Source organism: Sciurus carolinensis, chromosome 13 (genome assembly GCF_902686445.1).
Source record: "Sciurus carolinensis chromosome 13, mSciCar1.2, whole genome shotgun sequence".
NCBI lineage: Eukaryota > Metazoa > Chordata > Mammalia > Rodentia > Sciuridae > Sciurus > Sciurus carolinensis.
In genome coordinates, this window is record NC_062225.1 from 6,932,131 (window position 1) to 6,958,600 (window position 26,470).

Sequence of the window (26,470 nt, forward strand, 5' to 3'; positions counted from 1 at the left end):
CCTCATGCAGCTCTTGCCCCTCTATCAGAGTAGGGGTGAATTGATTTGAGATTGTAAAGGTTCTGCAAGACTTGCCGACAGGAGAGCATAATAAAGCAGCAAGAAAATCTCAAAAGCTTTATTTATTTATTTATTTATTTATTTATAATTTTTGTGATACTGGGGACTGACTCTAGGATGCTCTACCACCCAGCTACATCCCCAGCCTTTTTATTGTTTTGAAACAGGGTCTCCCTCAGTTGCCAAGGCTGATCTTGAACTTGTGATCCTCCTGCTTCAGCTTCTTGAGTAGCTGGGATTACAGACTGGATGTGGTGAAAGCCATGTTTATGATCACATATGTCACATCACTTAATGTGGCATATCGGTTGAATAGAACGTGGTTTCTTTGTGGGAACCTACGGGCACACCGTGTTGGGGGAGTGGAGAGGAAGGAGGAGTAAGTAGATGGGCCTAGAGTCGCAGATATCCCACCCCAGTTCCTTACCTGCCAGAGTTCCCTGGTCATGGTCTCGTTCTTTCTCCATGAAAACATAGTGCCTTGCAGTCACCATCCTTCTGGCTTCTTACCAGTATTTGCTTCTATTCCTCAGGGCTATTGCCACCTTAGGAGACGAGGACTTGGTGACAGTGCTTCCTGGGGAATCAGGTGCTCTCTGACCCAGGAAGAAGAATCCTCCCCAATGACATCATGACAGCAAGAGAGCACAGCCCTCGCCATGGCGCCAGGGCCCGTGCAATGCAGCGGGCTTCCACCATTGATGTGGCAGCTGATATGCTGGGCCTCTCTTTGGCAGGTGAGCCTTACAGGCCTGCACCAGGCCCCTGGTACGACTTCACAGCATACAGGTCCCACGCTGTCCAAGCCTGCCTTCTGGGGCACAGATGGACAGGAAGAATGGGGGGTGGTGCCCTGGTGCGGTTTCCTTCTGGTTGATCTAGGCAATTGGAAGGGAAAGTCCTGGGAAGTGCTTCTGCCGGATCCCGGTCACCCTCTTTTCCAGTTTGAGTAGGCATCTCCAGGGCCCATTTGCCAGTAGGTGATGTGGGAACATCCACAGCACCTGGCTGGGATGAAGCCTCCTGCATTGCAGGCGTGTGGACCCCAGGGGGAAGGGTGTTCTGGTTTTAGAGCTGAGGCTTCTCAAAAGCAAATGTTTAGAAAGCAAAATAATCATTTCCTATAATAGTTTGGGTTAGTGGGAGGGAAGAAGTTGGGTGTTGGGTTTTATTGCATTAAATACAAAAGCAAGAACATTTTTATGAAGGATGATTTTTCTTTCATTTCTATCCAGGAAAAGTACAAGATCCAGATGAACCCATTTTAGAATTCAGCTTAGGTAGGTATCATTTTATTGAATTTTATGTTTGTTTTAAAAAGTATGTTTCTTAAAAACAAACCACACATCCTGCCACGGGCACAGGTTTGTCTCCAAGAGCTTACTCTGTTTCCACCTTTGTGGAGGTTTCTGTGATGAAGCAGGAAGGAACCCCAGAGGCCCACAGGGCTAGTGTCTCCTCAGCAGCCAACCTCCTGTCTAAACCTTCGCCTGCAGTCCTGCAGTGGCCAGGGGACAGGGAGATGGCCCCCAGAGCTGCTGCAGAGACTCTCTCCCCTCATACTACTCCTGGGAGAGGGGAGGAGTAAGGAAACTGGTTTAGGGCTCTACTTTCTCCCCTCAGAAGAGTCTAGTTCTGTAGCCTTCAGTTCCTTATGCTGCAAGAGGTGGCAATGACATCTGCTTGCTGTTCCTTTCAGTGAGAGTCAGAAAAAGTGGGTGGGAACTTTATGTGGTGGCACACACCTGTAATCCCAGCAACTTGGGAGGCAGAGGCAGGAAGACTGTAAGTTTGAGGTCAACCTCAGCAATTTAGGAAGACCCTGTCTCAAATAAACATTTAAAAAGGAACTGGCTCTATAATTTAGTGATAAAGCACTTCTGGGTTTAATCCCAACCTCCTTACCTCAAAATGGGTTAGAATGTGCAGGTCGAGGCTAGGGCCAGAGCTCCTCTCTCGCCCGGCGCTTGGTGATGGTCAGCATTGGTTGGTGGCCTAGCAGTGATGCCCAGGAGGTGTTATGATATTAAAGAGGCACCTTCTGGAGAGTCAGACGACCTGGATTCTAGTACTAACCCTGCCAAACCGATTGCTTGTCCTTGAACCTGCCACTTGACCTTGCTGACCCAGTTTCCTCACGTGCTACTTGGGGGTGCTACTGTTCATTTGAGAGATAAAAAGATCAAGGCAGTTAAACTCCCCTCCTCTCCTGAAAAGACTTGGACAGATTACAAAACCCATAAAAGTATAAGTGAAAACATTATTAAATTAATATTAAATTCAGAAAATGTTACCATTTCAGATTTAATCTTCCTTACCAAGATCAGAAGGTCTCCCCAGCCTTGACTCACTGACTGGTCTGGGAGACCTGGGGGATGCAGCCATACCCCTGCTGGAATTCCATACTCCTGCTCACCCCACCTTAGGAGAGCCTCACTGCTTTTTATAAATTGCAAAACTTGTCCAAAGACTTTGGTTTTTGCTAGCACAGTGAACATTTCCAAATACCCCCTTGTCTTAAATCATTCCAAACATGAAGACAGATAAGAAACAAAAACACAAACTCCAAGCACCGAGATAGTTTTGGAATCCAAAAATGTCACTTGTCATGATGGGGCAGACAGGACTAGTAAACAGGAGAGAGGAGAATAGCCACACTGCGTGTCTGGGTGGCAGAGGTCAGAGCAGAGGATTTGTCCCAGAGGCACTGTGACAGGAGACAACCCAGGGGCTCACTTATTGGAGAGTTCACAGAAGGTGGAGGTTGGGCTCAGGTTCCTCTCTGTCCCCTCAGCTGCGCAGAAACTGGAGGGTTATTTTCTCGAGAAACTCAGAAGCAGAGGCTCTGGGCCAGAGGAGAGGGGATGCTAAGACAGACGAAACCAGGAGTAAGTGGAATACTTTGCCAAGTAACAAGCTCCCTCCACCCGTCAACGTTGCTCTCATCCTCATCCTCTCCTCCCAAAGAGACAGAAACACTGGCTTCTGGAACCTAAGCCAACGCAGGCATGTTGAGCCACTCCATGCTCAGCATCTCATGGCCTTCACCTGCCTCATTCCTAAGAAATGCGAACATTTGTCCACACAGATGGGTGCGTGAATGTTCACTGCAGTTCTGTTCATGATAGCCTATGCTGGAGACACCTCAGATGTCCATCATCAGCAAACTTAACTATGGTGGAATGGTTGGTTATGAGAGGAATCCCATCCAGGAAGGAAAAGGAATGAATGACTGGCACATTTAACCACCCAGATGAATCTTGAAAACATTGTGCACAGCAGAAGAAAGAAGCAGTATACAGAGGCTGCATATGGTATGGTCCCATCTGCAGGAATCTCAAGGAAGGTTGAGCTATAGTGATAGGAAGTAAGTAGGTTAGTGGTTTTTGGGACTGGGGTTAGGATTGACTGAAAAAGGAGAGGGAAACCCTTTTTGGGGTGATGGAAATGTTCTATATATTAACAGTGGTGTGGTTGTATGGACATAAACACCAAAACTTAATGAACTGTACACTTAATAATTACTTAATAAGTACTTTTAATAATAATAATTATTTAATAAGTACTTTTAACTTATAAATTATAACTCAAAATTGATTTAAAACAGAATGAAAGACCTGTGTGGGAGGGCTACAACATGAAAAAAAAAATAGAAAAAATAGAGCTTGTAAGAAACAGAGGTGTTGCAGAAGAAAACATGAAAGAAATGACAATTTATATCCACAAGAGAAGATACTGTATCCATCAACAGGATATGATAAAAAAAATAGCAAATGAACAAGGTCAATCCTTAAAATTTTAAATATGACAGATAAAATTTAGAAATTCAATAAAGTTTAGTAGATATTCAAAGAATTCTCCTAGCAAGCAAAATTTTAAAAGCAAAATAGGAGATGGGAGAGAAGATGAAAGTAGAGAATTAGAGAGCAAATACAGGAGGTCTAACATTTAAAAGAGAAAATAGAAAAGAATACAAGGGAGGAAATTACCAAGAAATAATATAAGAATTCTGAGAACTGAAGAATGTGTTTCTAGGTTTAAAATGCCTCACAAAACCCAGAACAATGATAGAAAAAGACCATGCATCATGGTGAAATTTTGGAACACAGGCATTGAAATGAAGATCCACAAAACTCCTGGAGGAAAAAAAAAACTGTATTTATAGTTAGGAATAAAACTAACATGGAGCTTCTGAGTCACATTGGAAACTTGTAGACAGACAGGCAACACCTTTAATTATATCTTCAACTTAGAATTTTCCGTCCCAGCAGACTGTCAGTGGAATGTGAGGGTAGGAGAAAACTTGCTTCAGCCCTATGGAGTCACAAACAAATTTACTTCCCCCACTTCCTTTTCCTAGAAGTTATGGAGGATGTGCTGCACCCAAAAGAGGGACCACATTGAGGAAAAGACGACATGGTGTCCAGGACACGGGTCTATATGGAGAGAAGTGAAAGAAATCCCATGTGGCTTGCGATAAATGGCATTTGCTTAACTTTAATCTTGTGGAATGAGAATTCAACACAAAACTGAGCTGAAATGATTGAGTAGAGAGAAAGGATGAGTGTTGTATAATTGAATTAAAACTCCTCGTCCTCTGAAATAGAAAGTGGGACATATGAATCTGGCAGAGCAAGAGCAGTAATGCAGTCATGTTAATTTGACACACAGGAGGAAACAGCTTAAAAAGGTGAGGATGAATTTTACTTAAGTAGATTTTACCACAATTTTTAAAACAGTGGGCCAGAGTGTCATGCTTCAATGGGCAACTACTTTGATTTTTAAAAGAATAAAAGTCAATAAAAGTTTAAGATTTTAAAAATTCCACACTTGCTGTAAAACCATAAGAAAGTGTTCAGAGGAGAAGAAAACCCTATTGGAGAGAGATAATCAGTTGGCATTTTGGTTTAAAACTCTCTTCAAATATATGTGTATTTTTTACCCTCACAAAGTGCTATATGGATATTTCGAGTGAAGCTGGTGGCAGAGGTGATGGAATCATTTTTAGTCGCCCAGTGTTCTTGACATGCTCTTGTGGTGTAGCAAACTGTCACAGCATCCTTTCATTGTGATAGGTGAATGTTTGCTCCATTATTGCAGCTCTGCTCCTTATTTTAACCAGTTTCTATTCTTGGACATTTAGGCTCTTTTAATTTGCCATTGTAGGTACCACCATAGTTAATATACTTGTGTGTGTGTGTGTGTGTGTGTGTGTGTGTGTGTCTGGTACCAGGGTTTAGACTCAGGGGCACTTGAGTCTAATCCCCAGCCCTATTTTGTATATTATTTAGTAACAGGGTCTCGCCGAGGCTGGCTTTGAACTTGTGATCCTCCAGCCTCAGTTTCCCTGACCACTGGGATTATAGGCGAGCACCACCGCACCTGGCTAACATACTTAACATTTTTTGGTACATTTTGCCAATTTTTTTCTTAGGACAAACTCTTGAATTTGGAATTTCTGAGTCAAATGATATGCAATCGAAATGTGTCTTATCAGTTTATCTCAGCATTTATTTAATATTTATTCACCCGGGATTGCAGATGATCTGCCTGGAGAGACAGCCATGCACACCAGAGGTTAATGCCAAATGAGTGAGTGCTGGAGGTGGCAAGCAGCAGGAGAGGGCTGTGGGCTGCGCAGAGGAAGCTTAGGGATGCTGTGGAGCTTGAGCTAGTAATTCAGCACGGGGTGAAATCTAGACAGGAAGGATGGGGGACCAGGCCAGGAGAGAATGTCACTTGTGGAAAGGTATGTTCTGAAAGCACCATAGCCCCTCAGCAGTCTCTCCAGCCTTTGGCCACCTGAAATCATGGTGAAAACCAGTAACCTGGAAATCACTGAACAGAATGAGGTTGGAGATCCTACAGAGTCCTATTCACAGAATTGTCATTTGACCTGTCTGGTAGTCCCTTGAACAACCGCACTTTTGGAACTTGGCTTTATTTGACCTCAGAATTCCCCTAGTGGGAGCAATTTTTTTCCTGAGAGCATGTCAGAAACAGTGGCTAGAGTTGGGGTGCATCTCAGTAGGAAGTGTCTATTTAGCATGTGGCCCTGGTTCAACTCCCAGCCCACAAGGTGGGTGGGGACATCAGTGGTAGTGTTTTTTTTAGCATTGCAGCTGCCTGATAACAGTTGAGGCAAACAAAAAGATGGAGGCGGGGGAGGGGAACCTTTAAAGGGAAAAAGGGAAAGCTGGGGAATGGTAAGTCCACAGGGAGCTTTGGAAAGATGTGACACATTCATGGCAGCTGGCACACATGCAGGGCTGTGCGCATGCTCAGGAAAGACCTGAGGAGGCTGAGCCGTCTCCTCAGACTGACCTTGAGGCTCTGCATGCACAAGCAGGAAGAGAGGACAAAGACGGTTACACACTGCCTGCCTGAGGTAACCCAGTGTGCACACAGAAACAAACTCCTAGCAAAAGCCACGTCAAAGGTCTGTGTTTCTGGTATTTAAGGAAAGCTCCATCCAGTTTTATCTGACCGCTGCAGTCACTGAAGTCGCCACATGAGGCAGAGAATATTACTTTACAGAATCAGATCAGGAAGTCCCTGGCCAGTCAGCAGAGCAGCAGAAAGGCAGCAGCAGACCCTGGGGTAGCGAGGGGAGGGGAGTCCAAGAGACCTGGTTTCCAGAGTTTTCAAAGATTTCTAAAAAATCTGGTTTTCAACAAAGAATTGAGATGTGTGAAAAGGCCAAGAAAGTATGGCTTATATACAAGGAAATTAATAAAACAAAACAAACCTACAGTCAGTAGGAATTATCCCAGGTGTTTGACCTACTAGACAAAGATTTAAACCTGCCATTTTAAATATGTTCAAAAAGTGAAGGAAATCCTGTCTAAAGAACTAATTGAAAGCATGAAAACAACTTCTCACCAAATAGAAACTATCAGTGAATAGGCAGAATAAAAGCAAATAGAAATTTGTAAAAAGAACCAAATAGAAATTCTACAGTTCAAAAGTATAATAATTGAAATTAAAAGTCTATTAGGAGGGGGCTCAACTGCAGACAAAGAAAGAATCAGCAAACCTAGGAGACAGGCCAATTGGCATCATCCAATCTGAGGAACAGAAAGCAAAAGTAATGAAGAAAAATGAAGAGAGTCTCAGAGCTGCATGGGACCTCACCAAGCATGCCAACATAGGTTTCAAGGGAGTTCCAGAAAAGGAAAGAGGGCAGGGGAGAGAAAAAATACTTGAAGAAATGATGGCCAGAAACTTCCTGCATTTGATGGAAAACATATATAGGGAGCCCAGTAAACTCCAGATTGGATAAGCTCAAAGAGATTCACACCTGGACTCATCATAACTAAACCATCAAAACCAAAGAATTTAAAAAGGGGCAAGAGAGAAGTGACTTACTATGTACAAGGGATCTCCAGCAAGAGTAAACATATTTCTTATTAGAAACTGTGGCATTCAGAAGGAAGTAGGATGATGTATTCCAATTCCTGAAAGAAGAAGCCAATCATCCAAGAATTCTATATCCAGCAAAAATATCCTTCAAACTTGAGAGGTGAAGAGATATATCTACAAGAAGATTTGTATACAAATGTTTATGGCATTATTTTGTAATAACCAAAATGTGGAAGTAACCAAAATATCTTAATTGATGAAAGGATAAACAGTATGCAGTGTGTTCATTCAGTAGACTTGATTCATCCCTAAGAAAGCATGAAGTATTGATACTTGCTGTAGTAGGAGAATATTGAAAATGTGCCAGATGGAATAAGCCAGACAGGAAAGGCCACATTCTGCGTGATCCCATTTATATAAGTGTCCAGAGCAGACAGGTCTATACAGAAAGAGATTGGTGGTTTCTGGAGGGCTGGGGAAGAGGACTGGCAAATGATTGTTTATGGACATAGTTTTTTGTTTTTCTTTTGAAGTGATGATAATGTTAAGGAAGTAGATAATGGTAATGGTTTCAGAACTCTGTTCTGTACCCTGTCAAGCACTGAATTGTACACTTGAGGGTGGTGGATTTTATATGTGCAAAGTAGATCTTAACAGAAAACATCGTTTTTAAAAAAATCAAAGCTGTACTGCTGAAACCGATTATAAACCCATAAAAGCAAATGAAGGAACAGTCTCATAGCTCAAAGAATAAATATCAAGAAGCAGACATTTTGGGGCTGGGGCTGTAGCTCAGTGGCAGAGCTCTTGCCTAGCATGTGTGAGGCACTGGGTTTGATCCTTAGCACTGCATAAAAATAAATAAAGACATGCTGTCCATCTACAACTACAGAAAATACTTAAAAAAAAAAAAAAAAGCAGCTGACATTTTGAGTGAAGAGATGTGACAGAATCTGGCATTGTAATATTTGAATGCTAGGAGACCCAGAAGAAGAAAAGAGACAGAAATAGGAACAGCAGGCCAGAAGTAACAGAAGAATCTTTTCCCTGGAGAAGGGTGGATGTAAGACCCAGAATGTTCACCAACTGCCGGGCGTCTCTTTTTGAAACTTCTAAATTCCAAGGATAAAGAGAAAAACTTAACATGCTTCTAAATGACAAAGAAAAATCAAATCCTACCATTTAGGACAACTAGAAGAAAGGAAAAAAATCTAGAAAAAAAGAAGCAAAATCTAAGAAATATCTTGTCCATGTCTCTAGAACTGATAACACAGTAAAGGAACTGAAGATGGAGACCCACTTAATATTTTGAGGGCTCACAGTGACTCCCAAGAGAGAGCCGAGCAGTGCTTCAGACACCTCAGTGCTAAAGCAACGGGGATTGTTTTTCTGAGGTCCACAAGGGGAGGGATACTTGGTGGAGTCCCTTTCACTTTGGTTTAGAATCGAAAAGACTTTACTTTTAGATTGAAGGGAACCAGAAGCAGGTGCTTGCAGGTGCTTGCAGGTGCTGCAGGTCCACTCAGTTCCTGGAAGTTACGAATGCCAGTGCTTCTTAGAACCGGGCAGCGGTAATCACAGGTCTTCTTGGGAGAAAGCCAGCATCATCCTGGGCCTAAGTAATTCCTGTAAACAATTTTTAAAATGTTATATTCAGCACGAGTTCATGAATTTTGAGAAACGTGAATAGAAATAGCAAACGATAGAAACAGACCCACAGAGACTCTGGGTGTGAAAGGTGTTAAAATAACTGTTGTCTGTTTTAGTGAGGCTGGGCTGCTAGAACAGTATCAGAGACTGGGTGGCTTTGTCAATAGAAACTTATTTCTCACACTTCTGGAGGCCAGGGATTCAAAGATCATGGTGCCAGAGGTCCACTGTCTGCTGACTTTGTTGTGTCCTCGTGTGTAGCAAGAGCAGAGCAGCAGGAACAAGCTCTCGTGTCTCTTCTTTCTCGGCACTGCTCCCAGTTCATGAAGACTCTGCTCTTACGGCCTCATTGCCTCCCAAAGGCTCCACCTCCTGACACCAGCACCTTGGAGTTAGGATTTTAACATGTAAATCTTGAGGGGACACGAGCATTCAGTCCATAATTTTATGTTAAAGGGGAATGAAGACATTATTGACACCTCATCAGAGAACTGGAAACCATAAGAGAACCAAGTGGATATTCTAGAGTTTAAACACCTGTGGGTGGGTCTGAAAAGCAGAATGGACACAGTTAAAGAGAAGGTTGATGGCTTTAGATGTAAATCAAGAAAATTTCCAAAGAAGCCAGAGACAGAAAATAATGGAAACAACAATAAAAACAAGAGTGTGTAAAAAAAAAAAAAAGTGAGAGTATCTAATATGTTTATTCTGTGTTCACGATGAAAGAGAAGGGTTAGAAGTATCTGTATTAGGCAAATTATATCATACATTGTATACATGTACGAGTATGTGACAACAAATCCCATCCATATGTAAAATATAATGCACCAATAAAAATTGTGGAAAAAAGTAAAACTACCAAGTTAAGAAAAAGAAGTGTATCTGTAAGTGAGCATTTCTTTGAAACTAGTAAAATGCAGCAAGTCTCAGAACTAGTAAAAATAAAATATCCCTAGATACTTCATAGTTAAACTGTCCAAAGTCAAAGCCGATGGGAAAACTGCCAGCACACACACAGACGAAACTCAGGTGCAATAGTTAGACTGACTGCTGACTTCCCAGCAGAAAAAATAGAAACTCAAGGACATGGTATTTAAAGGTTTTAGAGAAAATAACTACCTAGAGAACACAGCTTAAGGATTCAGGTACAAATAAAGACATCTTCACACTGTAAAAGCTGAAGGAGGTGTTGCGAATGCAGACCTGCAGTGTGAGCAGTGCCGAGATGCTGGGCTCCCAGGTGTAGCCCGAGACGGGGCCTGGGGCAGGCTGGGCACAGCTCAGTGATAACACACGCATGTGCTAGCAGAAGAGCTGGCGTGGCCCTGCTGGTGGCAGGCAGAGGGAATTAGGACCTGGAAGGGCAGGGCGGGCCGTGTGCAGTGGTTGGACAGCCGATAAGTTCCTCCAAGTGGATGCTTGAACAGCCTTCTCTGCCATTCCGCCTCAGACAAGGAAGGCATCCTCTCTCCGTCCGTCAAGTTTGCATCTCCTCCTTTCCTTGCTTTGTATTTCCTGATTTTACTTTCCATCTCTTTCTTTCTTTCTAATTATTGCTGCTTTCGTCTGTATTACTGTCTTCATCCCTTTCCTCCTCCTCCTGCATTTCCTCTGCATGGTCTCACCTGTTGTGGACCCGGGTTGTCTTTTTAAATTAGAGTTTATGGTGGACCTTCGGCTTTGTAATTGTGAGAGAATACACATAGCATAAACTTTAGTGTTGTAACCATTTTTAAGTGTACAGTTCAGTGACACTAAATTATATACCTGTCACCACCACCCTTCTCCCCAACTGTTTCATTTTGAAAAACTGAGTTAATAAATTGTAATGTTCTCTATTCATGATTTTAAAGGGAGCAGCTGAACGTTTATGTTTCTAAGTGAACTCCACCAAAAAAAGCTAATTATTTTTACTGGTGTTGAATTTGATTTACTATGTATTTTCTCAGTTCCAAGGTGTACCTTTTTCAAATTTTAATATCTCTTTAAGATAAGGAAATGTCTCTGACAATGACATAGCATAGTTTAATGACAGTGGGTTTCATTTTCCCCTTTCACAGTGCATTTCATTCCACGGAGCATGTTAGATTCAAGAGATGTAACAGTTTTTCCTATAGGCCACTTCTGTGGTAGAATTATCTGAGACTTGTAAACAATTTCAGAGTACTTAGCAGATCACATTTTTCAAACCGAAATGGTTCTACAAGATACCTTTAGTTCTGAGAAGTTACATTAATAATTTTGCACTTAATGTGAGTCTCATAAGGAAAATAGATGAGCAATGACATATTAAAAATAAAGCTTTGTTTATCTTGCCATAGAATTTAATTTTATTCCAGTGTACATTAATCCTCACACCAAGACACATGAGCACCAAGCTTAGGGTCAACTTGTGCTGTCACAGGGTGCAGACACATGGAGCTGTGTTGTAGATCCCAGACTTGTGCCCCCGTGGTCATCCAGTCGGAATTTAGTTCGTTATCAAGGGCCAGCTGTAAGGCATAGAGTGGACCCCAAGAGAGCCGACTCTGCATTTCGTTCTGTGGACGTAGGAAGCTACTTCAACACTGCCTGCCACTACAGCTGTGGGCCTACTGTCCTGCAGGGTGGGAGAAGGGCAGAGGAAGGAAAAGAGACTGAAATTTGTAAATCACCTTCCCATGACAACCACCAGCGTGATCATCCTATCCCTCCGCGCGCCATCATATGCTTTGGGCTTGGAGCGCACAACTAACCAGCATCTGGTTTAAAGGATTTGTTTTTTCCCATCTTGATTCTGTAGCTTGCAGCGAGCTGCATACTCCATCGCTAGATCGAAAACCAAATAGTTTTGTAGCAGTGAGCGTCACCACCCCTCCCCAGGCGTTCTGGACGAAGCACGCACAGACGGAGATCATTGAGGTGGGTGCTCTGTGGTTCAGGGCTGGCTGCCGTGCATTCGCAGTCCCACTGGATGCCGCTCCTTTCCCAAGCTTCTGTAGCTCCAGCTGTGTTCATGTGAGCTGCTGTTGTCCCAGGGTTTTCAGTACAGTGATATTTTTCATCACACTCATCTTGGTGGCACTTACATTTGCTATGTCCTTGACAGTTATTGATTATTTGATGGGTATTTGGGAGCAGTGGTCCTCTAAGGTTGATTGCCCCTTGAGAGATAAGACCTCGTTCGTTCTTGTCATTTCCATCTGCCTGCTACTTTTAGGAATTGTGCTCTTTTGGGGGGAAGGAGGTGATGGTACTGGGGATTGAACCTTGGGCCTCGCACATGCTAAGCAAGTGCTCTACCGCTGAACCTCATCCCTGGTCCTTTTTATTTTGAGGCAGGATCTCATCAGGTTGCCCAGGCTGGCTTCCAGCTTTCAGTCCTACTGCCTCAGCCTCCCTAGTATCTGGGATTACAGAAAAGAATTTTGTGCTTGTTAATCAAAACTTGGAGGAGTTCTATCTATTAATTAGTCCTCTTACTGGCACATATGCCTAGTTTTGTTGGTTTTTATTTTTACTTTCTTTTTCCCCAGTAGTGGGTATTGAACCAGGTCCTTGCACATGCTAGGCAAGTGCTGCATCCCCAGTCCATTTTAATTTTTATTTTGAGACAGGTCTTGTTTACTTACTGAGACCAGCCTTGAACTTGTGATCCTCCTGCCTCAGCCTCCTCAGTAGCTGGGATTGTAGGCCTATGCCACTGCACCTGGCCTAATTTTACATCCTTTTGAATTTTGTGTTATGTGTTAACTCTACTTTTAATTGATTGATAGGTATTACTGAGAGAATTTTACAAAATTCCTTATGATAATGAACTCATCACTTAAGTTATGACATGAGAGTTGCTGGTGCAAAATTCTATAGGGTTTAATTTGGAATGGGAAGAAAAATCAACCAAACTTAAACTGCATTTACATTGTTTTTACGTTTTCACATAAAGACATAATAGTTCATAATTTTACATAAGAATAGTTTTACAATTTGGAAGCTAGAGTATTCTTTTAGTCTCTTACAAACTTGTTTCCCAGGTCAGGTCAACCACTGTTTTTTAGCATTTGTTGGGCACTGCCCACACATCAAGCTCAGTGAGAGGTGATGACTCGGAGCAGAGTCCCTGTCCTCAAGGTTCCCAGCCTGTGAGTGGGGAGGTAGAAAGGAACAGGCCACCTCCATACGGAGCACTGTGGAGCGTGTAGAGTAACTCAGCGAGGCCAGCCAGGAGGCAGGGACCCATCCAGCACTGAGGGTCAGAGCAGCTTCCTAAGAGCAGCTGGGTGAAATTCTGCCTCAGCAGGACCAGGGAGAGAGAGGTTAAGGCTCTTGTGACTGGTTCTGATATGGAAGCACTTGTGAGGGTTCAGTGGTGGCTCTGCACAGGGAGGGTGATCACAAAGCATCCGGTGGGTTTTGGGAGTGGCTCTTTTGTTTGGTGTGAGCTCAGAGTCCAAGCAAGGAGTGCCAGGAAAGGACCAGTGAGTGTGTGATGTGGCACACACAGCCAGCCACTCCAGGCCTTTGTGCAGGGAAGTCACATGGCCGGGTGTCCTGGGGGAGTTATGCAGGACCTGACTGGCAGAAGGAGGGAGTGGAAGGAAGGGGTGAATGGGAGAGAGGCTCAGGAGCTGGGACTTGGAGGAGGAGTTCAGGGTTGCCGGGTGATTGACGATGAGGTAGAAGGAAGCGCCAGAGCAGGCCCACAGGGGTTCAGCCTGCTTGGAAAGAGTCAGAGCTGGCCTCCCCAAGGGCGGATGGAGGGATAGGTTGAGTTGTAGGAGGCTGTCCAGGCACCCCTGGGAGGGACCATCCAGCAGACATGAAGAGACTGGAGCTGGAACTGCAAAGAGAACCCAGCCAGGCCCAGACATCACAGCAGGTGCAGAGAGGAACCAGTACAGTCTGGCTGAGAAAGAGGACTTGATAATGTGGAGCTTTAAGGGGCAGGGCCATGTTGCCATGGAAGAGCCACCCTGATCTGGAGACAGCAGCTGGGCCTAAAAAGGTCAGCTCTTCAAAGTCAGGCTTAGTTATTCCAGACGCAGGAGTCCAGAAGTAAGAGCCATTCCCTGCTGCCTGTTTGCCCCTCCTAAAGGAACGGGCCAGAGTAGTAAGTTGGGATGCGCAGCACACCGGAAGCTGTGGCAGGGAGGGAGGGCGGGCACGTTGAGCACGGTTCTCTTCAGAAAGCCCTCCTCCTGAGCAGGAACCTTAGAGACCCGCGGCCACACGTGCCACGGGCCTGTTGTTGTGTCTGGATCTGTAACAGTCTACATGAGACTGCATTTTCCTCTTTCGGAAAGCAGATTTTTGGTGTCATGTATCCATTTAAGCTGCCATTACGTTTGGTTGATCCAAGTCCGTGAAATGTTAGTTTCTCATTCTGAAAATGTGAGTTTATTTCAAAAAACAATTATTTAAAAAAAATGCAACTCTGATTCTTTTCTTTTCTCTTCTAGGGAACCAACAATCCTATATTTCTGAGCAGTATTGCCTTCTTTCAAGACTCTCTTATCAATCAGATGACACAAATCAAATTATCTGTGTATGATGTCAAAGATAGATCTCAGGGAACAGTTAAGTAACATGCCGTGGTTCGTGGAATTTTCTCCCCATTTTTACAGTTATGTAATCATCGGAGCGAGTGGTGAACACAGGATTGATTTCACTACTGACTCACAAAGCAACTCATGCCTAACACATTTGTCTTTGGGAATTGCTTTCTGAGCATTGCTCGTGGGCTTCTGAGATGAATGTGAGATGGCTGTGGGAAGCAGCACCTCTCCCCTGGGAACAGTGGCTGGACCAGAGGCATACGAGTGCACTTATGCTCTCTCCCCCCTCCTCCTCAGATGTATTTACTGGGCTCTGGAACATTCATCGTCAAAGATCTGCTCCAGGACAGGCATCATAGGTTACACTTAACACTAAGGTTGGTATTTGCTCTTACTCCTTTGAAAAGCTCTGGAATTGTGGGTCCAGGGACAGATGGGGAAAGGCCCTCTTCCTTTTCTGAGAGGACACCCTGGCCTCCACAGAGGCAGGTCTGAGCTGGTGGTGTTTTTTGCTGAGGTGAGAACCTGTGGGAATGGAAATGTGCACTTTCTGAAGGACATTCGAGCACAGCTGTCAGATGGGGAGGACACAGACCTGATAATACTAAATGTCACTGTCTGTCATCTCCCCTTCCCAGTAGAACGTAATCTCCCAGACAGGGAGGATTTTTCTCTGCTTTGTTTGTTGCTGTTCTAACCACCTAGAACAGGGCCTGGTGCTCAGGAATTACTTGCTGAATGAGTGAATGAATGAAAGGGAACCCCCACTGCATCCCTGGACAGGGAGATGAAAGGTATCAAGATGTCAGTTCTTCCCTAAGTCATTTTAGGGGAAGTTCCTACCAAAACCCTGGCACATTGGACTTTATTCAAATCATGTAAAAATTGAACGTATATTTCCTGGGAAAATAGCAAGAAAATTCCACAAAGTCTCAGTGATTTTGAGACATTTGGAAGCTACCATAAGTAATGACAGTGTTGGGGGCACTGGCCGTCCAGTCTGCTCACAGGACGAGAACCCTGTAGCAGTCCTTGGTGTGTAGGGAGAACATGATGCAGGAGAAGGAAGAGAGTTAGTTAAAATTAGAGTCATGTGAGGGAAAGGGCCGTTTGAGAAAAATATGTAGGTAGATCAAGTACCAGAATTCTATCTAGTTGGATCAGAGTTGGTTGTAAGAAATGGACATCTGGGCATCTTGCTTTTGAAAAGGAACTCACGGACTTTTCCAGGCACGAGGACACCGAGAGTGAGAGAGAGTCACAGAGGAAATGGTCGGTAGATGGGATCACACGAAAATCTAGAACCAGACTAACTCAGACATCACAAATAAAACTCTTGGGGCTCCAGGGTGTCCTTGGGATTCTGCTGGATGATTCAGATGGACACAGCCATCATCTGCCCTCAGGGACCTTAGGGGTGAAGCTAGCCAGGGCCGGGTTGGCATGGGCTACATCACTTCCAGATTCAGGGACTTCGGGCAGTCCCACGTGGTCTCAGTGTAGGCCCTGTGCTGATGAAACCTTGATGGTGAGGTGGAAGGAGCAGGAAGGGGTCCCTTGCCAGAAAAAGATACTCTTCAGCCCTGAACCTGAGATGCACTCCATCACCCGAGCAGGGTGACCACAGGGGCCAGTGGTGGCTTCTAATCAGGAAAGCCCTCTCCTGCTTCTCTAGGCACATCCACACTGTCCCATGAGACGCAACCTCCCCCGTGCCCAGTGGTTTCCTTGTGTGCCTCCCCCAGAAGAGGGCGCGTAACAGCAGAAGGTGACTGACTAACCAGCCGTCTGGATCTTGCCACTCCCGGGACCCCTGTTGACTCAGGACAGCTGAACTTTGCTTTTAAGCAGAAAAGCAGCCCAGTGGCAGCCCCTCAGCAGAGTACTTGTGTGTTGCAGGTCTGCAGAGAGTGACCGTGTGGGCAGCATCACCGTGATCGGCTGGCAGATGGAGGGGAAGTCAGACGAGCGGCCCCCTGTGACCCGGTCTGTAGACACGGTCAATGGGAGGGTGAGTAGCCACCTTCCCCTCTCCCTCAGAAAGACTGGGAGGGCCGGTCAGTGTGGGGGCTGGACTTCTGTGCTCCACGTCGAAGAGGGGGCGAGAACTTGGCCTGAGAGTGAGCAAGAGGTGGTTAAGACCAGGTCATCCCTTAGACTTTGGTAATCACTCTTCCAGACACACACAGACCCCCAGGCACTCGCACACCGTGCCTTCTCAGGACCCACAAGAGCTCTAACTGAAGAGCCCCGACACCGCATGTAGTGATGGTTCTAAGATATCAAGATACCTCATCTTACCCAGAGGAAGCCTTGGCATCGGCTGTCCTTCCCTTTTGCTTCACACACCAGACCACTGAAACTCAAGGGGAAATGAGTTAGGGCGCACTGTGCGTGGAGTTTGCTGGGTGCCTGGGGAGGGGAGTGAGCATGCCCCGCGGGCAGCGTGGTCCTCGCAGGACTGATGGTGCACGTCGAGTCCGCAGCTCTTCTGTGCTGCGGGAGGCCCCATTTCTGCTGAGCGCGCTGCCGTCAGCCGAATCTCCTGCTTCTCTGTTTGGTTATTAGATGGTTCTCCCTGTTGACGAGAGTTTGACCGAGGCCTTGGGAATCCGATCCAAATATGCTTCACTGAGGAAAGACACTTTACTGAAATCGGGTAAACAGCTTCCTCTATTGGTACTCTTGTCCCCTTGGGACCTGGTTGTCACCTGCCTGCTGCTCATTAGTGTGCCATTCTTTCAGCCGCGTAGTCTGCAGTACCCGAGGAAGGGCTCCTCCTCCTTGCACCCTCTCCCCCTTCACGCTGGTTTAGTGATATCAGCCTCCCCGCTCCAGTCCCTTGCACTTTAGAGTTACCTTTTCTGGGACGAGAAGATTGCATGTCACGGGTGCAATGTTGAAGCCCAGTGGCTTGGTGACTCCCTGGGAGGAACAGGAGGACTTGAGAACGCCAGCGTCACTGAGGACCAGGTGGGAGGGCCAGGGGACAGGTCTCACCATCACCTTGCCTCCCTCACCTTCCACCTCAGTGTTCGGGGGCGCCATCTGCCGCATGTATCGGTTCCCAACCACCGACGGCAACCATCTGCGGATCCTGGAGCAGATGGCCGAGAGCGTGCTTTCCCTGCACGTGCCCCGGCAGTTTGTGAAGCTCCTGCTAGAAGAAGACGCGGCCAGGTGAGGCTCTACAGAGGGGCACCACTGATTGCCCTGTGTCGTGTGTCCCTTCCTTCCCAAGACGTGGTGGGCAAAGGTGGCCGGCACTGTGGGTGTCTGACTTCTGCTTGCTCCTCTGTATCATGGCTGCCAGGGCCGGACGTCACGTGGTGGTTTTCCTGAGACCCTGGAGTGTGCCCAGGACTCACCCTTCTTCCTGCCCTTCGCCCTCTTCCTTCTCTCTCTGTCCTTCAGGAAGTCAGAAGTAGCTGCCTGGCGGTTTCCTAGGTTAGGGCGACAGAGGTAAGGGCTCCAGGAGACTGGGGATGACCTGCCACGGCACTCCGGCTCTGTGGGGCCAGGGTCTGGCCCCTCTGCCTCGCTCAGCCCAGGGCAGAGCCTGAGGAGCGGTTCAGGTCTGTCCCAGACTGTCCCAGGCTGTCATTTTCCTTGTTCTGAAATGAAGTTAATTATTAACACCATAGAACAGAAGCATGAAAGACAACACGACAACTGGAATCCCATTGTTCTAATACAACTATTTTAATGCTTTTTCTTGAAAAAAATTGGAAGTTAGAGAAAAATGGCAATAGTGCATTGAGTGCCCAGATACCTTTCACCTATTTTCACCAACTGTTAATAGTTTGCTATTTGCTTAATCTCTGTGTGCACATATTTTAATAGTGATTTCAATTTCTAAAGCTTTCCTTTCAGTTTTGCCCATCTTTGCATATTATTTGCATAACTGCAGCCTGTTTTCTGTGTATCTTCAGTTTTCATGTTTTAATTTTTAATCATGGCATGCTTTCCTGTTGTGTGTGTTCTAACTTGAAAGCACTCATTCACTGATGACAGGTGCTGCAGTTCAGGAGTCGTGTTGTTGTTGTTGTTAGCAGCAGCATGTGTGAGGCAGCGTGTGGTCAGTGGGGCACCAAGCGTGGTCAGAAGGGAGTACGGGAGCAGCAGGAGTGGCAGGCGTGTCAGCGCATGCCAGACAGCAAGAGGAAGCAAGGCAGAGGGTGGTCGGGGCAGGCCTCGGAGAGATGGCGACGTTAAACTGACACGCAGGATACGGGGAGCAGCAGTGTGCCACACAGGGCAAAGATACCCCAAGAGAGTGGCCAGCAGGCAGGGTGGCAGAGCATCTGCCCAGGTGTGACCTCAGGCCAGGGCTGTGCCACTAGGCCCTGCCTGCACTGGGTGTTCTTTACATTAACAATAAAATGGCAAAACTTTTTTTTTTTTAAACTTTAGATAACTTAGTTGATTCCTAAAAGCTTTTATTAAATTCACTTTTCATCCCAAAAGGCCCTCCCCTGTCAATATGCTTTACAGAAACAGTAACTTTTTGCAGTTGTAGTGCTTACTCCTGTATTTTTTTTTTTTTTTTTTTGCAGTGCCGGGGATTGAACCCAGGGCCTTGTGCTTACAAGGCAAGCACTCTACCAACCGAGCTATCTTCCCAGCCCTCACTCCTGTATTTCTAACTGTGTGTTTCAAGTCCTTTTTTTGTTAATCATTTTCAGGGATTAGCCACTTTCTGTGATGAGGGACTTGCTGTTATCCTTCCTCAGCCCCATTTTCCTAATACAGTTATCCTTTTTCTTTAATTCATCTTGCATTTTGTTTTTTATAATCATGTAGCTATTACTATTGAGCCAAGGAGTTTGTGTTTGAGTTTCGTGCATGTTACACAGTTTGGAGTTTTCCGAAGATAGCAATTCCTCTTTCTTTCCTTCCCCCTTCAGCCATCCCATCCCTCCACCGTCTCCCTCAGGCACACACAGAAGACAAGGCCCAAGGCCAGGCCAGTCTGATTCAACCAGCTAATGACACAATGAGCCACTTTTAGATTCAGACAGTTCCTCACTTCCACAGCAGTAAAAGGAAGAATAGGCCAAGGTACCAGCTCCTCACATCCTTGCCCCACACCCAGAGAGGAGGACCCTGAGACAGAGGCATGGCTGCGGCACTACCTGAGCTCTGGTCCCTGTTGCTAGGAGCCAGCTCTAGGCTGTAGCTGAGGAGGTCAGAAAGCCCCACCTCATCAGAACCTGGGAGGTGAGGAGACTGTCCCCACCGCCCCTGAGGGGAGATGGTCTCATGGCAGTTATGCACACACTCCAGTGCCCTCTGATGTGGGGGATGGCGTGCAGGCCCTGCCTGTGCCTAGCGGTGCCCTGTGGCAGAGCTGCACCTTGACACCTCTCTCCCACCTTCACCTTGTAACCCTGGAACAGTCAGCTGAGTTGCCATGAAAGCCTGTCTGTCTGTTTCCCCTGGGGCCAGGCGTCTGCTTTTCTTGTAGCTGTCACTCCTCTCTCCCCTGGATGCTCTTTAGACTGGCAGCGTAACTGCTGACCTGGCCCTCTCTGAACACCAGTGCTGCTTCCCTGCATATTCTGTGGTCCTGGTCAGGACTCCTGGGCCTCCCCAGGGAGGTGCACCAGCCCCATGTCCTGATGTGTGTCTTCTTGCAGAGTCTGTGAGCTGGAGGAATTGGGGGAGCTCTCCCCTTGCTGGGAGAGCCTCAGGCGCCAGATTGTCACCCAGTACCAGACTGTCATCCTCACGTACCAGGAGAACCTGAGCGACCTCCATCAGTACAAAGGTAGGTGTGGCCTGTGCCCTCTCTGCCAGAGGCCTGGAACCCAGGTGGCTCCCACATTCACTGACACACTTGCCTGGGTTTTTAAAAATAGATTCTTATGTAGGTGTGAATTCTTTCACATATGGGTTTTTTTCAGATGTTAATTAAAACGACACATCTGAATTGCAGGGAATAGTCCTTCTATGGTGTTATCTGCCCAAACAACCACTATAGGATGAAATTTAGGAGAGACAAGGTGACAAGCTATTATTGGTTCATGTAGTTTCTTCATCTAATGCCATTGAAGTGACAAAAGCGATATAGGCCATTTGTCTTGAGATAAAGCAGTTTTGTAGATTTCCTGGTTTAAATATTTGCTGAACATAGCAGACATTAAAAGGCTCAAAGGAGAAAGTGAAGTGCAGAACATCTTGCCCTTCCCTTTTTCTTTTTTCTGGCAGTACTGGGGATTGAACCCAGGGCCTTAAGCCTGTTAGGCAAGCACTCCGCCAAGCTGCCTCCCCAGCCCACACTGTACCCTGTATTCTCGAACGATGCCATTTGATTTTCAAATACTTAGAAAGCAGTTCTAAACTCCTTCCCCTTTTATTCTGAATGGAGTCAATTTTTTGGTTTTTCATTATTTATTGCTTCAGATTATTCTGTCTGCAGATTCTTCCCTTCTTCTCCTCTCCATAATGATATTTTAAGGTTAAGGGAAAATCATAAGCCCTTAATATCATTTTGATAGAGAACATATGAGCCTTACAACCTCGGGTGGAAAAAAGTCAAATAGAGGTCTGGCAAGGTGGTGGTGCAGGGGTTGGATTTGAGCCTGAAGAGCAGGTCTAAGCTCGTGACTGAGAAGTGGCAGCATTTGCTGAGGAAACTGAGGCACTTGTCTATGCTGGGTGAGTGTTACCCAAGAAAGTGGAATCCACACAGCCTCAAGTTTTCTAGAGTAGAGCTGCTCAAACGTCAGTGGCATCCAGATACTTTGAGAATCTTGTTAAAAAGCAGGTCTGGGTTCTGCCCTTCTCCCAGGGTCCCAGGACACCCAGGCTGCTGGTGCAGAGGCCCTAGCATGAGTATCAGACTCCAGGGAGTAAACTCCTGTGACAGAGTGCACACCACACAGCAGCACGTCCATCCCATGCTGGCAGTAAAATTCACTGTTTTTCACTAGAGGGGCTGTTTCTTTTCTTTTCTTCTGATTATCATTTCAGTTGGTAGGCATGAGGTTCTTAGTTACGAATTCTAGATTCTGATCAGAGAAGTGAGACCGTGGGTGTGGTTATAAAACATGGCCCAGCCTGCCCAACCAGCCTGGCACACACAGGTGCTGGCTGAGATGGTGCCCCCTAGGCTGGAGTCGTGCTTTCCTTTATCTCAGTGGGCCTGGGGGGACGAGCCGACTGTGGTATCCCTTTTCAGGATTGAGACGTGTTGCTCTAGCCAGACTGATTGCTCTGAGGTCTTGGGTGAGACAGGTGGTCTCCAGCAGACGCGTTGCTTTACCTAGCGTTGCGGTCACCGTGCAGCACAGGCTCACATCTGTGTTGGATTTCTGAGCTGCAAGCTGATTGGTGGAGGGCATGGCCTCCTCACTCCTGCAGCTTGCCGCGGCTGCTTCTCCTGGCTGCGCCTACCACCTGCGCACTCAGACGCAGGCTCCTGCTGGTGAGCTGCCCTCCAGCTCGCCCCTGTTCTCTGGGCCAGCAGCACCAGAGTGCCGTTCTTCTCCTTGCTCTTCAGGATCTACTTTGGTGACCTTCATTTTCTCATATTCCATTTTGTAGGTCCCTCATTTAAAGCAAGCAGTTTGAAAGCCGATAAAAAGTTAGAATTTGTTCCCACAAACCTGCATATACAAAGGATGAGAGTTCAAGATGATGGCGGATCAGGTACCTATTTTTTAGCCCCTTGTGTTGAATCACGTTATGTTTCTTTTTTTCCCTGAATACTTGGTCCCTGGGTTGCCCCATATTTGCCCCGGTTTCCCTGTCTGCTCTGCTGCTGGGTGGGTGGCTCCAAGAGGAAACAACCTAGGACCCCAAAAGGTCTCACTTAAAGAGCCCAGAGCGTGTCTCTCCTCCCCCAGCTTCCTTTGTGCTTGGGTGGCAGAAGGTTGTCCATCATTCATCCCTTTGCAGGAAGGGTGGAAACAGTGTTGCAAGTAGCTTCCTGCAGCCTCCAGAGGCTCCCCATTGAAACAGTGGTGCTGGGCTCCCCCAGGGCTCCACCCCCAGGGTGTGGACTCAAGGCCACCTAGGCTGCTTGAAAATGGGCTGTCAGGGTAGCATCCTGGAGTGGTGTGCCTCTCTCTGTAGCTGGCTTGTGCACAGGCCTGAGCCCAGAGTAACAGAGGTGAGCTTTCTGTCATTCAGATCAGAACTACGACATTGTTACCATTGGAGCGCCAGCAGCACACTGCCAAGGTTTTAAATCAGGAGGTCTCCGTAAAAAGCTGCACAAATTTGAAGAGACCAAGAAACAGTAAGTAGAAGGAAGGGGTTTGTGGTCCTTGTACAGCTATCTGATGCTTCTCAGTTAAAAAAAAAAAAAAAAAAAAAAATCTAAATATAGTCACACAACATCCAGCCATCCAATCTGCTTTTGCGTGGCAGGACCCTATGCTGCTGTGTGTGTGACTGTGTGTGTGATTGGGGGTGATGGGGCACCTTGCTAGTGGTCCCAAACCTTCAAAGTGAACAGCATGTTGTGATCCACCTATGAGTGGTGCTTCAGGCAGCAGCCCTGTGTGCACTGTCTGCTGACTTGGCTCCCTTTGACCCCCTGGCCAAGTTATTTGAACACAGAAGTGTAAAGTCTGGGGCACATTGTCTCCTTTCCTGAGGAACAGTAGTGGTAAACATTCCCAATGTTGAAAGGATCCAGGGGTCTCATGCAGCTCCTGTCCTGAGTAGGAAATTGCCGGGCAGTCAGGATGGGGAAAAGCATTTCAGAGGAGGACATGGTGGACTTAGCACATGAAGCGAGGGGAGAGGAGCTGAGGCAGAGAGGCTTTGCTGCCAGCCTGCACTAGACTGAGCTGACACTGGTGACCAGGGACCGGCAGATCTGAGCCTGACCCTGGGGACTTCAAGACCTTGCTCAGGAGCAGACAAGTCAGCAAGCACCATTTGGGTGAGTAGTCCTGGAGAAGCCTGCAGAGGGTGTTGGAAACATGGGGGATGGCAGCAACCTAGCCTAGGTGGGGGAGAGCCGTAAATCCCAGGTGTCATGTTAAATAATAAGGAGGCATTTCTCAGTAATCATCCACAAAGTCTCCAGGAGTAAATGGGTTCAGGGGTACAGTGTAAGAAGTGGAGATGGTGAATATCATCTCGAGAGGTCTTGGACAGAGTAGTGAATAGAGGAAGTAGCACCAAATCCTCCAGCGCGGAGAATAATTATGACTCGGGCATGCGGTTAGGCCAGTAGGGCAGACACATTACTGGAGCAGAAGAGAATACTGGTGGAGTGGCTTCTGGAGAAGATGTAGAGGCAGGACCATACAGTTCAGCCCAGTGGGGACAGGAAGAGCGGATGGGGTTGCAGAGAGGATTTTGAGGTGGGAGATAACAAAATGAAGTATTGGGGGAAATCTCTGCTGTGATATTGAAAGGTCTGAACTTAATCAGTTGAGATAGGTCGAGGCCAAGTGAAGCAGAGACCCAGGGAGCATCTGGAGAGTCCCACAAGTGGTCAGGGGGCGGCGGGGAGAAGAGCTTAAATGCACATGGGAGCCAGGGGGCCGTTGCCCACTGCTGCCATGGCCAGGAGTCGCAACATCGCTGGAGAAAATTGACCATGGACTAGATCAGGGAGGGGGAGAAAGTTTAGATCAGTGACCAAGGGTGTCCGGAGACTGATGACTTGAGTGTCACCAAGTTGAGCCTGGATGGCTGAGCGGGGAGTGCACTCTGAGAAGTCACCCTTGAGACATATATGCAGGTGCCTGGGGCCAGCCTGTGCAGAGTGGTCCTGGAGATAGGAGAAGGAGAAGCCAGGAAGGGCTGGGGTCAGCATGAGGGGTTCACCATTCTCTGGGAGGCCCCCACCCAGCCTCCTCGACCTTGACTCTGCCCCACCAAAGGCACTTCCTTGTGCAAACAAACCAGGTGACAAGATCTGCCCCAGCATTCACTATCCCCAGCGTTCCTTTGGAGAGCTGGAAGAAGACGAAGCTTCTGTGCCCACCGCAGCTCCGCACAGCTGGCCAGAAAGCGTGTCTGTTGCGCCATTGCATGTTGCCGTGTGGAGAGAGTGTGTGCAAGCTGAGATGGCCTGGGGCCCTGGAGCAGAGAGCTCATTCATCTGTGTGGCTAGTCAGACGGGGCCACTGGACTGTCCCTGTCCCAGGAAGGTCAATGTTGACACTTGACTACTCTGCATGTTCACTTCAGACTTTATTTCCCAAAGTGTTCTGCAGTGTTTTTCAAGCCTATAATACACTTTCCCATTTAATTTCCTACCAGTGTCATAAAGTCACTTGCAGACAGGGTTTTCATTGTTTGAGCTTTCCTTGGATGCAGGCCAACCTTGCTCCTCAGTGGACTGTGTCCTGGGCTTGAGTTGCTTCGGGGAATGAGCACGGTGGGCTCTTAAGTTTATCATTCCTGTAGTTGGGCTTCAACAAATAATTTTAAGTATTTTGATAAAATAAATAACTTGGCTTTTTAATTTTTAATTTTGCATTTGGTGTTTGCTAACGATCTGCTAATATTTCATTTCGGTTTTTTTTTTTTTTTCTTTAGCAGTTTTGAGGAGTGTTGGTGAGTTTTCTGTCGTGGAGAGAGTGTCTGTTTGGGTCTTGCTTTCATGCAGAGAGAGCCTGTGCTGTCCCCTGCCCTGCCCAGGGCACCGCTTCACCCGCAGTGCCACCTGGGCTGCAGTTCACGCCCTGTGGAGGTGCTCTCCTTCCAACTGCAACGTGCTTTGATGATGAATAGCCAGTCTGCAGGAGACAGTTCACCTTTCAAAGCTGGCAGCAGTTTAGTGCTGCCCAAATTCTGAGACAGGGTCCCAGGCCCAGCAGGGGCCCATGGGTAAGGCTGGGAATCCCTTTGTGTCTTACAAGGATCTTTTGAGTTTTCGCTTCATTCCCACCTCTTACACGAATGAAGCTAGCTTACATTTCCATGGTACTTACTTGGGCAGACTTTTAAAAGGATGTTCCTTGGATCAGTTTTACCCCTTGTGGGCAGACCTACAACTGAGTGACTCTTTCCACCAGATAATTCAGTGGCAGCCAGAAGCCACCAAGTCTGCAACTAGGGTTCCCCTCCACAACCCCAGTCCCAGACAGGAACAGGGCCTTTGTACTGGTGCTTTCTGTGGAGCGCCTGCTCCTTTGGAGCAAATTATCTGTGAGGCTCTGGGCCGTGGTTGGACCCTGCGTGAGGTGTAGGGGCTCTGCTGGGAGCATCTGACAGTAGGAAGTCCTGGGGACACCCCACACCCAGACTTTCCCCTGAGGAAGCCTCTTCTCCCGGGGGGAAGGGTAGAGGTCTCCTGGGGAGGGTAGATTCTAGATTCTGCTCCTCCCTCCCTCCTCTCTACCAGGGCCTCAGCCTCATTGAAGGCTCACCCTTTCCTGCAGTACAGACAGAGGGTAGGGATCATCAGGTTAGGTCTGACAACTGGGGAAATGGGCCAAAGACTCAGCTGCCCTTTGGAAGTCCCAACTGAAGTTATCTGAAAAGTTCTTCACGTTCCCTCTTAACTGAAGAGACTGTCTGTAGTCCATCCTGGCCCTGGTTACCCCGGCCTCTCTACCTCCCTTTTCCCCACAAACAGGACATTCCTGAGACAGGTATGGAGCCCTTCCCATCAGAGAGCACCCAACCTCCCATCTTCTGTTCTGTGCAGGGTTCAGGAGTTCAGTCTCTTCAGGGACAGCCCTGCCCTTCCTGTTCAGAGGGACTGCCACTCATCAGACCAGCCAGCCAGTTCTGACCCTACCAGAACAGTCCACCCTTAAGTTCCTGGGGCATCTTCATTTTAGCCCATATCCCCACTCCGGGTAGGTCTGAGTCAGTGGTTATGGGCTGGGGCCTAATGTGAGGCCCAAGGGCCACACTGAGGACACCACTTCCTGGGGCTGCCCCAGGAA

General features: G+C 46.9%; 1 protein-coding gene across 16 annotated transcripts in view; it reads left to right on the forward strand.

The window, feature by feature from the left end:
* Positions 1-26,470, forward strand: part of Inpp4a (inositol polyphosphate-4-phosphatase type I A) — a 129,015-nt gene that overhangs the window by 69,085 nt on the left and 33,460 nt on the right. For 7 of the 16 annotated variants that reach the window (XM_047523522.1, XM_047523529.1, XM_047523518.1 and 4 more), the window contains 12 exons: positions 594-797; positions 1,296-1,340; positions 11,855-11,973; positions 14,508-14,624; positions 14,901-14,980; positions 16,503-16,614; positions 17,172-17,262; positions 17,636-17,783; positions 20,243-20,373; positions 22,152-22,256; positions 22,740-22,848; positions 25,113-25,130. In XM_047523522.1, coding sequence (XP_047379478.1) covers positions 692-797; positions 1,296-1,340; positions 11,855-11,973; positions 14,508-14,624; positions 14,901-14,980; positions 16,503-16,614; positions 17,172-17,262; positions 17,636-17,783; positions 20,243-20,373; positions 22,152-22,256; positions 22,740-22,848; positions 25,113-25,130 — 1,181 coding nt within the window. In that variant the 5' untranslated portion in view covers positions 594-691. The remainder of the gene's footprint in view (positions 1-593; positions 798-1,295; positions 1,341-11,854; positions 11,974-14,507; positions 14,625-14,900; positions 14,981-16,502; positions 16,615-17,171; positions 17,263-17,635; positions 17,784-20,242; positions 20,374-22,151; positions 22,257-22,739; positions 22,849-25,112; positions 25,131-26,470) is intronic. The other 9 variants (XM_047523523.1, XM_047523530.1, XM_047523519.1 and 6 more) reach the window with 2 other exon arrangements.